This window comes from Phoca vitulina, unplaced genomic scaffold (genome assembly GCF_004348235.1).
Source record: "Phoca vitulina isolate PV1807 unplaced genomic scaffold, GSC_HSeal_1.0 scaffold53, whole genome shotgun sequence".
Taxonomy (NCBI): Eukaryota; Metazoa; Chordata; class Mammalia; order Carnivora; family Phocidae; genus Phoca; species Phoca vitulina.
In genome coordinates, this window is record NW_022589756.1 from 5,554,386 (window position 1) to 5,566,648 (window position 12,263).

At 40.5% G+C, this 12,263-nt stretch overlaps 1 protein-coding gene across 1 annotated transcript in view; it reads left to right on the forward strand.

The window, feature by feature from the left end:
• The window catches only part of CDCA2 (cell division cycle associated 2), a 46,324-nt gene that overhangs the window by 8,263 nt on the left and 25,798 nt on the right, over window positions 1-12,263 (forward strand). The window contains exons 5-7 of the mRNA XM_032389167.1: window positions 5,080-5,230; window positions 6,678-6,877; window positions 8,514-8,598. Coding sequence (XP_032245058.1) covers window positions 5,080-5,230; window positions 6,678-6,877; window positions 8,514-8,598 — 436 coding nt within the window. The remainder of the gene's footprint in view (window positions 1-5,079; window positions 5,231-6,677; window positions 6,878-8,513; window positions 8,599-12,263) is intronic.

Sequence of the window (12,263 nt, forward strand, 5' to 3'; positions counted from 1 at the left end):
CGAAAAATATTCTATTGTGTATATATACCATATCTTCTTTACCCATCCATTCATTGATGGGCATTTAGGTTGTTTTCATATCTTGGCTATTGCAAATAATGATGCAGTGAACATGGGGGTACATATATCCTTTCAAGTTAGTGTTTTCATTTTCATTGGATAAATACTCAGAAGTAGAATTACTGGATCTTATCGTCATTTTACTTTTAATTTTTTGAGGGACCTCCATCCTATTTTCCATAATGGCTGCATCAATTCACATTCCCACCAACAGTGCATGAGGGTTCCCTTCCTATCCTTGCCAACACTTATGGCTTTTTTTTTTTTTTTTCTGTAATAGCCATTCTGATAGGTGTGAGGTGATATCTCATTGGGTTTTGATTTGCATTTCCCTGATGATGAGTGATATTGAGCATCTTTTCACATGTCTCTTAACCATCTGTGTCTTCTTTGGAAAAGTACCTATTCACATCTGCCCATTTTTAAATTGGATTGCTTGCTTTTTTGCAATTGAGTTACATGAGTTTTTTTTTTTTTAAAGATTTTATTTATTCACTTGACAGAGAGCACAAGCAGGGGGAGCGGCAGGCAGAGGGAGAAGCAGGCTCCCCGCTGAGCAAGGAGCCCGATGTAGGGCACGATCCCGGGATCCTGGAGTCATGACCTGAGCCAAAGGCAGATGCCCAACTGACTGAGCCACCTAGACGCCCCAAGTTACTGGAGTTCTTTATGTATTATATCAACCCTTTATCAGATATGTGATTTGCAAATATTTTCTCTCATCCAATAGGTTGCCTTTCTGTTTTGTTGATGGTTTCCTTTCCTGTGCAGAAGCTTTTTAGTTTGATACAGTAAATAACATTTGTTTTCGCTTTTGTTGCCTTTGCTTTTGGTGTCAAATCCAAAAACTCCTTGCCAAGACTGATGTCAAGGAGCTCACCACCTATTTTCTTTTAAGATTTTTATGGTTTCAGGTCTTTCAAGTCTTTCATCCATTTGAGTTAATTATTGTGTCTGGTGTAAGATTGTGGTTCAGTTTCATGGTTTTGAATGTGGCTGTCCAGTTTTCCCCATTTATTGAAGAGACTGTCCTTTCCCCATTGAATGTTCTTGGCTCTTTTGTCTTCTGTTAATTGACCATACACATGTGGATTTATTTCTGGACTCTTTGTTCTGTTCCATTTCTCTGTGTGCCTGTTTTAATGCCAATACCATGCTGTTTTGATTACTATTGCTTTGTAATATAGCTTGAAATCAGGGAACATGAAGCTTCCAGCTCTGTTCTTTTCAAGATTGCTCTGGCTATTTCACAGTCTTTTGTGATTCCATACAAATTTTAGGATTGTTTGTTGTTTGTCTTGGTAAATGCCTTTGGAATTTTGTTGGTAATTGCATTGAATCTATAGATTGCTTTGGGTGGTACAGCATTTTATTTTATTTTATTTTTTTAAAGATTTTATTTATTTATTTGACAGAGACACAGCGAGAGAGGGAACACAAGCAGAGGGGGTGGGAGAGAGAGAGCAGGCTTCCCGCCAAGCAGGGATCCCGATGCGGGGCTTGATCCCAGGACCCCGGGATCATGACCTGAGCCAAAGGCAGACGCTTAACGACTGAGCCACCCAGGCGCCCCTGGGTAGTACAGCATTTTAATGATATTCTTCCAATCCATGAGCACAGAGTATCTTTCCATATATTTATGTCTTCAGTTTCTTTCATCAGTTTCTTATGGTTTTCCGTGTACAGGTCTTTTACTTCCTTGGTTAAATTTATTTCCAGCTATTTAATTCTTTTTAATGTAATTGTTTTCTTAATTTTGGTTTCTGCTAGTTAATTATTAGTGTATAGAAACACAACAGATTTTTGTATGATGGTTTCGTATCCTGCAACTTTACCGAAATCATTTATTCTAATGGTTTTTTAGTGGAGTCTTTTGTTTCCTATATTTAATATGCCATCTGCAAATAGTGACAGTTTTCCACTGTGGATGGTGGAGAATTAGCCTTCTTTCTTCTTTATACTTTCTATCATACATCCACATGTGTACTTCCCATCCTCTACAACTTCCTAATAGTTGGGTTACATAAGTATTCAAGTGTTTATATTACTGTGACCACATAGGTCATTCTGAGCTCATTTTTCTTCTGCAGTTATGTTATCCTCCTTTTCTTTTGGGTCATTTTCCATTAGTACAACAAATCTTAATATCTCTCTTTAACTCCTCCTAGACCTCCATGGCATCCCATTTCTGTGCCTCTTCATCACAGCAAAACTCGATGAACGTGTTGTCTTTCCTGTCTTGCTCCTCTTCCCTTCTCCCATCCCCTCTGCGACTGCTGGCCACTCCAACTGGGCTTTTGTTTCTACCACTAGGTCAAGAAGACTCTTGTCACCGTTGATCCCTTGCCAAGACAAAGATTAAATCTAAGTTTGCATCTTACTCAGCCTTTCCCCAGCTTTTGATACATTCGACCACTCCCTCCTTGAAACACTTTCTGCACTTGGTTTCTGGGATTCCATACTGACCTAATTTTCCTTCTGTGTTGTTGGTCATTCCCTGTGTGTTTCATGTGCTAATTCTACCCCTTCTAGTTTTTCCTCAGAAATGCTTGAGGGCCCCACGGTTCCCCTCTGCCCCCTTTTGTTTGCTTTCCTTAGTCAACCTAATCCCTTCCCGTGGCTTCCAGCATCAGCTGTAGACTGACTCCAAAATGTCTAACTTTGGCCCAGAGCTTCCTAGAACTCCAGACTTTGTGAAATATTCAGTTGCCTATTCAACATCTTCACTTGGGTGTTTTAATAAGCATTTGGCCCCAACCAAACTGTACATTTCTTCTCTCCACCAGATCCTCCAGCCCAATTCCCAGTCATAGTACGTGCCACCATTATCTAGTAGTTCAGGCCAACTACCTATCAATCTTCCTGGTTCCTTTCTTCCACATCCAGCCCATCACTACCTATCAGAAACCTTTCTGTAAGCCCTCATGTCCCACAGCTCCACTGCTATAACCCTAATGTGAGTCCTGCCTAGATTACCAACTGCTACGTCCTAACTGGTCTCCTCAGTTCCCTCCTTCCCTAATCCACCCAGCATCCCACAGAGCCGTCAGAGATAGACTAACTCAGATCATTTCTTCTGCTGCTTAAAACCTTCCAATGGCTTTCTGTTATGCCTTGAATTAAACCCAGACCCCTTCTTTGAAGCCTCTATCACCCTTCCTGATATGAGCCTTGCCTGCCATTAGCCTCATGTCCCCATCTCCTTCCGTTTCCTGGTCATGGTGGCTTTTTTTCCTGCTGTATCCTGTTTCCATCTTAAGCTTTTGTTATTGCAGAATGCCTTTCTCCTCCTACATCTTTGCTCCACCACCACTTTCTCATTGTTTTGGTTTCAGCTCAGCTATTGCTTGAGCTAGGATGCTCTTCTGACTCAAGTCAAAGCAGCACTTTTACTTCATCATGTTTCTTTTTCATCTTCTCACTAGCACTTCTTGTACCTGAAACTATATTAATATGTTTTCAGAATTTCAGTCCAGAATGTAATCCCCCACCACCTGTGTCCTGAGCCCTTGGAACACTATCTGGTATGTGGAAGGAATGTTGTTGACTGACAAGGTTCATAAGACAAAAGAAGAAAGCAATACATTTTGAATGTTTCGTTTCCCTTGTATATTCCTGGTCTCCATCAGGAAATAGAGAAAAATGATTCAAACTAGGGACCTTTCATTTGTTTTAGGCAGCATTTCAGAGTGCTTTAAATTTCTAGGACATTAAACCTACCCCTACCGTGTTCACATAGGAGTACAAAAAAAAAAGCCCATTGGAGGTAAATTGTATGAGTTTGGGATAATCCGTTTCTTTTCTCCATATCTCCTGGGGAAGAGTTGGCCACCAGCTTTTTATGAGTGTTATGTGTTATGTCATAAAGGTTTTACATCATCAACCATATTTGGATTTAAAATACTCTATTATGTAACAGTTTGCTTTGTGAATGTATTTAACTGGGAATAGAATCAAGTGTGTGAGTAGATCCAGCATCAAACATGGCTTCAAGCTTTTAACTGCTTTTCCTCCATATGATATCATAAAGGGAGGTAATTTTTTACTTTTGTCTGTTGGTGTAATTTTTAAATTGTTACAAGCTCCAAATTAGTGGAAATATGTTAGTCTAAATAGTAAAGGGGGGAAAAAACCTGGATAGAGAACTTAATGATATATGGGTAACAGAACTCTTCAATTATATGTTACTTGCATGTATCTGGCACTTCGGTCCCTGCCAGTGTCAATTTCATTTGATGACTCCTTGGCTAAAACCCTGTTAGCAGAGTTTCCAGAGCGCTCTTGTGCTTAAACCATCTAACTGTTCGGCTTTGTGGTTTTCGCGAATGGTCAGCGTTCAGCGCTAAGGAAGTAAGGTCCCATGAAATCAGGAAAATTTAGCTGGGGAGAGGGTAAGTGTGAAGGTGGGTATCTGAGCTGCTACAGAACATCTGTGTCTTGTCCCGGCCTCTTGGGGAGAGGGTGTGTATGGATGGAAATAGGCAGTCAGACTAGCTTGGATTGAACATTTTTGTGCTCAACTTCTTTTCCTTTCCAGTTTGATTCGCTGAGGCTGTCTCAGGTTATAGACTCTAAAAGAGAGGCCTTAAGCTCCCCAGAAAGAATCCTTTTAAAGAGTTGTTTAGCCCCCAAATATCTGGGGATGTGTTTTGCACGGGTGCTTTTTTAAAGCTCTTCCCCACCTACTCCAGACTTCTGTCATGTGCATGGCCTGACTAATAACGGTATTGAGCCAGGCTGTAGCTACACGTCTAGACATACCACACAGCTGTTCTCTGTGCTCGGGTTAAAAACCGAGGGAGGAGCAGAGGAGAAACTAGGATGATGGCAGCACCCGAAATACTCAAACAGAATATACGTGATTCAAGGGAGAAGAGGCTCTGCAACACTCATTTATTACCTCTGATCTTCAAATAGCCTTTATGTATTTTGTCCTGGATGCGGTGGTTATAGGCCTAGAATAGAGACACTGTGCTTGATTTCATTTATAATACCCTCCATGTCTCTGTATTTTAACAGGGCAGTCCTGTACTGTATCGAAATGTTAATTCTTTAAGGGAGCGAATGTCTGCCTTCCAGTCCGCTTTTCACTGCATAAAGGAGAATGAAAACATGATTGACCGTCCTGGATTCTCAGAGGCAGAAGGAGAGTTTGAGACAACAGGCTCGAGTGAGTAGAAAGAATTTAGTCCATTTGGACTTCCGTATTTATTCAGACAAGCGTGTGAGGTATGAAAAAGATTTAGTTTTACAGTGTGAAGGCAGTCTTTTCTAAGCAGAGCTGTATTTTTAAATGGAGCCTAACATTTAAAACCTGGGAAATTTCACACAAAAATTTAGATTTCTGGTTTGTCTTGAAAAAACCTGATTTTTCAGGCATTCCTGAGCCTACAATTCCACATGGCCATAATTGAGTTTTAAATGTTAACGGGTCAGAGCCGGTTGGTTGGTTTCATTGTTAGAATAAGGGCATGTGACAAATTTGAGCATTTAAACCTTGATTTTTAGAGGTTGCTTATTAAGCTTGGCAAGCATTTCTATGAATACCAAACACCCAACCCTGATGTTATAAAAAGATATATCTAATCTGACATCTTAATAGCCTGTCCTCTTCTTTACCATAACTTTTAGATTGTAATTCATTTGGTTACTTTCTCCTGTCACTTCTGATCTTCCAATCACAAGGCATTTGAAACACCAGAATTAGACAAAATCTTGGCATTACCATAATCATCATAACCATTCCTCTGGTGTTTTGCACCCTGAGGTTCCAAATGATTTTGTTTTGGTTTCTTGAACCATCTTCAAGTACATTTCAACACCTCCTCACGTGCAGTGCACTGTTACTCAAGACAAGTCCCGTTCATCTACCTCTCCAGTGCGTGACCCACTCCGACGTACTCATTTGTGTTTGTAGTTTGTAACTTACCTATTCACTTCTGACCTGCATTTTAAAATATTTTACTGACATGATTGCTCTAGTTCTGCAGACAATTAAATTCACTTTTTGTAGCTGGGAAGAACTGAGGCACATTTTGGCTGTATGTTTCATAAAATCATACACAGTCAAAGCAGAACCCGTATTAGAACATAACCACATCCTTTAAAATGTTCAAAAGAGGGGCCCCTGGGTGACTCAGTCAGTTAAGCATCTGCCTTCGGTTTCAGGTCATGATCCCAGCGTCCTGGGATTGAGCCCCGCATCGGGCTCCCTGCTGAGTGGGGATCCTGCTTCTCCCTCTCCCTCTGCCCCTCCACCTGCTCACATGAGCTCTTTCTCTCAAATAAATAAATCTTAAAAAAAAAAGTTCAAAAGAAAAGGTTTCACTGTAAATTTTAAAATAGAGTGAGATGATATATCAGAAATGGAAATGCATATTAGCATATCTTTGTACGTTTTTAAAGTCTAAAAAAAAATTTTAATAATGTTTATTATCCTTTTAGTAGTGATGTTCTCTTACCTTTCAGTTAGATTTCTTCTGAATAGAAAAATGTACTTTTAATTGATAAAGTATTTAGATTCAAGCATTATATTTTACTGAAATTATTATGTGCAAAATTTAAAAGTGATATAGTAAAAGAAAATATTTTTGCCTGTGTTATGTTTATACATATAGCCAAAAAAGAAAGTCTTGGTGAATGTCAAGAGTCTGAGTTCCCTGCGAACTTATCATCCAAACGTCGAAGGATATCCTATCAGAGCAACTTTGATGAAAATCTAACTGATGCAGTTCATCTCCAGATATTCAGTGGTGTCACTTCTCCTAATACAGGCAAAATGTGTGCTGTTGAAACTGCTCCTGCAGGGTTTTCTGAGGTAATTCACTGACCAGAATCCTAGGAAAATGAAGCTTTGGTTTTCCGGCTAGACCGTTTTAAGACTGTCAGAACCCTTTTTCAGCAATGGTACCTTGTATTTTTATATTGTAGCTGAGTTTTAAAGTATGCTGTGTGTGTATGTATGTCCTACTTGTTAAATTTTTTTTTACTGGTGGTTAGCTTATTGGTTAGACAGTTTTGATTAATATGTTGCTTTTGGTTATGAAAAACACTTAATGAAAATATTAAGCCTTGTGGTCTTCTGCTTGCGAGGTATTGTTCTAGATACTGATGGTACAACTGTGGGGGAATCATGGTCCTGCCCTTGAGCAGCTTTTAGTCCGCTGGAGGAGGCAGACACAGGAGCTTATTATTTACACAACTGGCAAATCAGTTGAAGATTCTGTATGGGCTGTGCAGCTCATGTCTGGGGGGTCTTGCACTTCCGGACTTTCTGCCCCTAACTGGTTTAAAACTGGTGCTATTTAGCAATTTCTCCTTTGCTCTGCTCACTTCTTTCAAGTAGATGTAGGGATTTTTGTTGTTTATAACTACCTAAAGCCTGTTAAGATTTTCAAAAGATCTTAAGCAACATGAATTAAATACTACTATTGAGGATCCTTGACCTTCACTCCCACGTAAACAGGAAGCTGGTTCTCTCATCACTGGCTTTCCTTGCTTTAGTTCTGGTGTGACACAGCTGGTTCCCATGTCTTTAGTGAGAGGAGACCCCTGACACCATTAGATCTGAAACTTTTTTTCTGTAACTTCTCTGTCACAAAGATTCAGTACATATCCTATTGATCTTATTTGGACTGGCATAATAAATGTTTGATAGTAAAATTCTTCGGGGTCCAATAAGTTTTGTTTGTAGCTTAGAGTCACTTATAATCTCTGCTCCCTCTGCTTCTTTCTAGTTGATATGAAATCATCATCCGGCAAAACCAATAGTTTCTCATCAGAACTTCGATTATTTGGACATACACCATGATTTAGAAATGGTGTCCACATTAATAAGAATGTGTTTTCTATCCTAGCCATTAATGATTTTCCTATCCTAGCTATTGATACCTTTTTTAATAATTGCAAAACATTTTTTGTTATTTTTTTTAAGAGTTATTTATTTATTTTAGAGAAAGGGTGTGGGAGAGAGCACGAGTGGGAGGGGTAGAAGCAGAGGGAGAGAGAATCTCAAGCAGACTCCACACTGAGCATGGAGCCCGGCATTGGGCTCGATCTCACAACTCTGACATCATGACCTGAGCCGAAACCAAGAGTTGGATGCTTAACCCACTGTGCCACCCAGACACCCCCATTTTTCGTTATTTTTGAGAATTTCCCCCTTAAAAATTAATCAATATAGTTTTCTAGACTTCAAACAATGAGGCAACAAAAACGTGCCCTGTAAACTTTTCCTAGGGAGCTGAAATTTGTTTAGTAGGATGTTTAGGCTGCAGTTACAGTGAGTCCTCTGTTTTTGGTTCAATTCTTGTATGCTTTCCTAATGGTAACAAATGATTGATTGGTTTAACATCAGATTCCTAGATAATCTGTAATGCTTAAATCTTTACAAAGATCTCAGTACTCCTGTAAGTAATAAGACTTAATATTTCTTTAATTTTATCCCCCCCAAGAAATCTTTTGAATCTGGTTTAACACAGTCTGGATATTTAGTTGGAGAGTCTGTTTCACTTTCCGAGCTCACAGAGGCTTCATGTGGTAAGTATTTAATCTTTCCTTAGTACCCATGCCGGTTCATCTGTTGAAACATATGTTCAACAGACATTTATGGTTGGTTTACCTATGTGCTAAACTTCGGGAAAACTGAAGCAGTGCCCTACATTTTAGGAGCTCTCAGTCTAGTAGAAATGTTTCAGAATTCTAGTTATAGGAGAGATGACTTTTTTTTTTTCTTAAACTGCAACTGATAAGAGTGAGTGAAATATTTCCAAGTTGACAGAATCTGTTATAAAAAAACAGGATGAACATGTAACATGTATTCTGTAAGAGAAAACACTACATGTGTGTTGTTTTTGTTGTTGTTTTTAAGTGTGTGGAAAGGGACCAGCATTCAAAACTTTCCCCAAATCAGTATGCTTGTATTGAGTGAAAGTCACCAGTAGGGTATTAGGTTTACTATCGACCTACCTGTGTCTTTATCTTTAAAGTAAAACTTAGAGACATATAGTTAGGTCTTGCTTTTTTATCCATTCTGAGAGCCTCTGCCTTTCCATGGGGGTATTTGGCCCATTAACCTTTCAAGTCATTATTGATATGGTTTGATTTATAAATCTACCGTTTTTGGGGCGCCTAGGTGGTTCAGTCGTTAAGCGTCTGCCTTTGGGTCCTGGGATCGAGCCCCGCGTCGGGCTCCCTACTCCACGGGAAGCCTGCTTTTCCCTCTCCCGCTCCCCCTGCTTGTGTTCCCTCTCTCACTTTCTGTCTCTGTGTCAAATAAATAAATAAAATCTTAAAAAAAAAAAGATCTATCATTTTTTCATGCATTTCCTGTTCTGATTTTTGTTCCTCTGTTTCCCTTCTCCTGTCTTTTTTGGGGTTTATTTGAAATACTCTTTTTGGAAATCCACTTATCCATTATCTTTTATTTATTTTTTAATTTTTTTTTTTTTTTTTTTTTTTTTTTAAAGATTTTCTTTATTTGACAGAGAGAGACACAGCGAGAGAGGGAACACAAGCAGGGGGAGTGGCAGAGGGAGAAGCAGGCTTCCCGCGGAGCAGGGAGCCCGATGTGGGGCTCGATCCCAGGACCCTGGGATCATGACCTGAGCCGAAGGCAGCCGCTTAACTGACTGAGCCACCCAGGCGCCCCTATTTTTTAATATTTAAAATTTTTTAGAGTAAGCTCTAATCCTCACATGGGGCTCAAACTCATGTCCCCGAGATCAAAATTTGCTGTAAGTAATCAAAAGTTGCTGGACTACTGACTGAGCCAACCAGACGCCCCTACACATTACCTTTTAAACTATACCTCATTGCATCTTTTTTGTTAAGGTTACCCTAGGGATTGCAAGATACATCCTTAACCTTTCAGTCCACTTAGAGTTGATATTGTACAACTTTATGTAAAAGTGTGATATAATGATTTATAAAAAAGTATATATTGGTTATCTAAATGAATATTGAATGAATAAATATTAATAATATTCAGATGACCAAATACACAGTTTTCCAATAGATCTGGTCTTCATCCACAGTTCCTGAAAATACTTTACAGCTATAAAGGTGACATGGGTGTCTTACTACTACTAATGAAGGTGACTTTTGGACCCCACGGGGGGGGGGGGGGGGGCTGGTTGCCAGGAGGACCAAACCATGTGATTGGAGGGTGGAACTTTAAGCCCCACCCCTGACTTCTGAGGAGGGTACTGGGGCTGGAGGTTGAATCAGCCAATGACGTTATCGGTCATGGCCATGGAATGAAGCCCCTATAAAAATTCAAAAACACAGGGTTCAGAGAGCGTCCTGGTTGGTGAACACATGGAAATGTGGGGAGAGTGTTACTTCTAGAGAGGTCATGAAAGCTCTGTACCTCTTCCACAGACCTCTCCTTTGTTTTCATCCTCTGGCTGTTGATTCGTATCCTTTCTCATTTCCTTTAATAAACTGGTAAACACAGTGTTTCCTTGAGTTCTGTGAGCTGCTCTGGCAAATTAAAAGAACATTAAAAGAGCCTCTTTTTTATTATTATTATTATGTTAATCACCATACATTACATCATTAGTTTTTGATGTAGTGTTCCATGATTCATTGTTTGCGTATAACACCCAGTGCTCCATGCAGAACGTGCCCTCTTTAAGACCCATCACCAGGCTAACCCATCCTCCCACCTCCCTCCCCTCTAGAACCCTCAGTTTGTTTTTCAGAGTCCATTGTCTAAGAGAACCTCTTGATTGATAGTCACTCAGTCAGAAGTTTAGGTAGCAATCTGGACTTGTGACTGGTATCTGAAGTCCAAGGAGGAGGTTGTTGGAACATCCAGTCTGTAGCACGTCGGTCAGAGGCACAGGTGACAGCCTAGGACTTGGGACTGGCATCTTAAATGGGGGTTGGGGAAGTTCTTGTAGGACTGAGCCCTTAACCTGTGGAACCTGATGCTATCTCTGGGTAGGGTCAGACTTGGGTTGAATTCTTGGATACCCTCCTGGTGTCTGAGAATTGCTTGGTGGCACTGTGTAGGAGAATCCCTTCCCCCAAGTTAGCATTGGGTCCTGGAACCCAAAAAGAGTTGGTGTTAGGGGAAATAGATCTAGACAGTTTGTAAAGTTTCTGTTTCCTGTCCGCCCACCCATGTCTTTTATGGTCTTTTACACTATAGATATCCTCTATATTACTTTTATATTCATTTTAAATCCCGCAGTGTTTTTGCTTTACACAGTATAAGTATGTTTCATGCAGTGTTTTTCTTTTATATCAACATACATACACATAAATAATTAGATATAATTCAAAATTGACCTGGGCCTCATGGATTTGTATTTGCTAAATCTGGCAGCCCTAGTCAGGAATGACTGAGATAAAGTTCCCTGATGCCCCTTCGTCGTCCCTGGCTGCTTCTGTCACCGAGAGAACGAAAGATGTCTGAAGCAAATGGCCTGGGCCACTCACCACCACACGCTAATGCAGCTCCGAACAAGCGTGCCCCTCCCCCCCTTTCCTCCTGTTATAGTAGATCCTCTGTCCTCTGATCCAAGGCCAACCCCTTCATGGTGGTCCCTTCCCTCTTTGAGGACCTTCTGCCTGAGGTGTCCCCTCTTTTCTGAGTTGTTCATTTCTCCTATTAATATACAATGTGCTTTATTATCTGCAGTCTTAAACTGGCCCTTGTCCCCGGATTTCCTTCCAGCCAAAACTCCATTTCCTTGCTTTCCTCTATGGCAGAGCTGCCTTTAAGCACAGGTTGCACTTGGTCTCCTCGCCTCCCATTCTTGCTTGCTGCAGCTCCAAACGGGCCTTGGTCACCTCTTCATTGCCATCCTATTAGTCACTCCAACAGACCCTCTCCTCAGAGTCCCAGCATGGCAGGCAGAGCTGCCAGTGCACTCCTGGGAGAAACCATTTCTTCACTGGGCATCGGGACACCATTCTCTCTTGTTTTCCCTGTTTAATTCACCATTCCTTATTTGTCTGTTTTTTCTTATTCCTTCTCTTCCATCCTTTAACTGTTAAACATTTGAATGCCCTGGGTTTGGTGCTCGGACTTTTTCTCTCTGCACTCACTCCCTAGGTGATCATGGGCATTCCCACAGCATTCAGTACTGTCTGCATGCTGTTGACTTCAAAATTTAAATACCTGTCCTTGGCCTCTTTCCTGAACTCTTAAGTGCCCAACTGCCTTTTCTGGTCTCCATAGGAATGTCTAATAA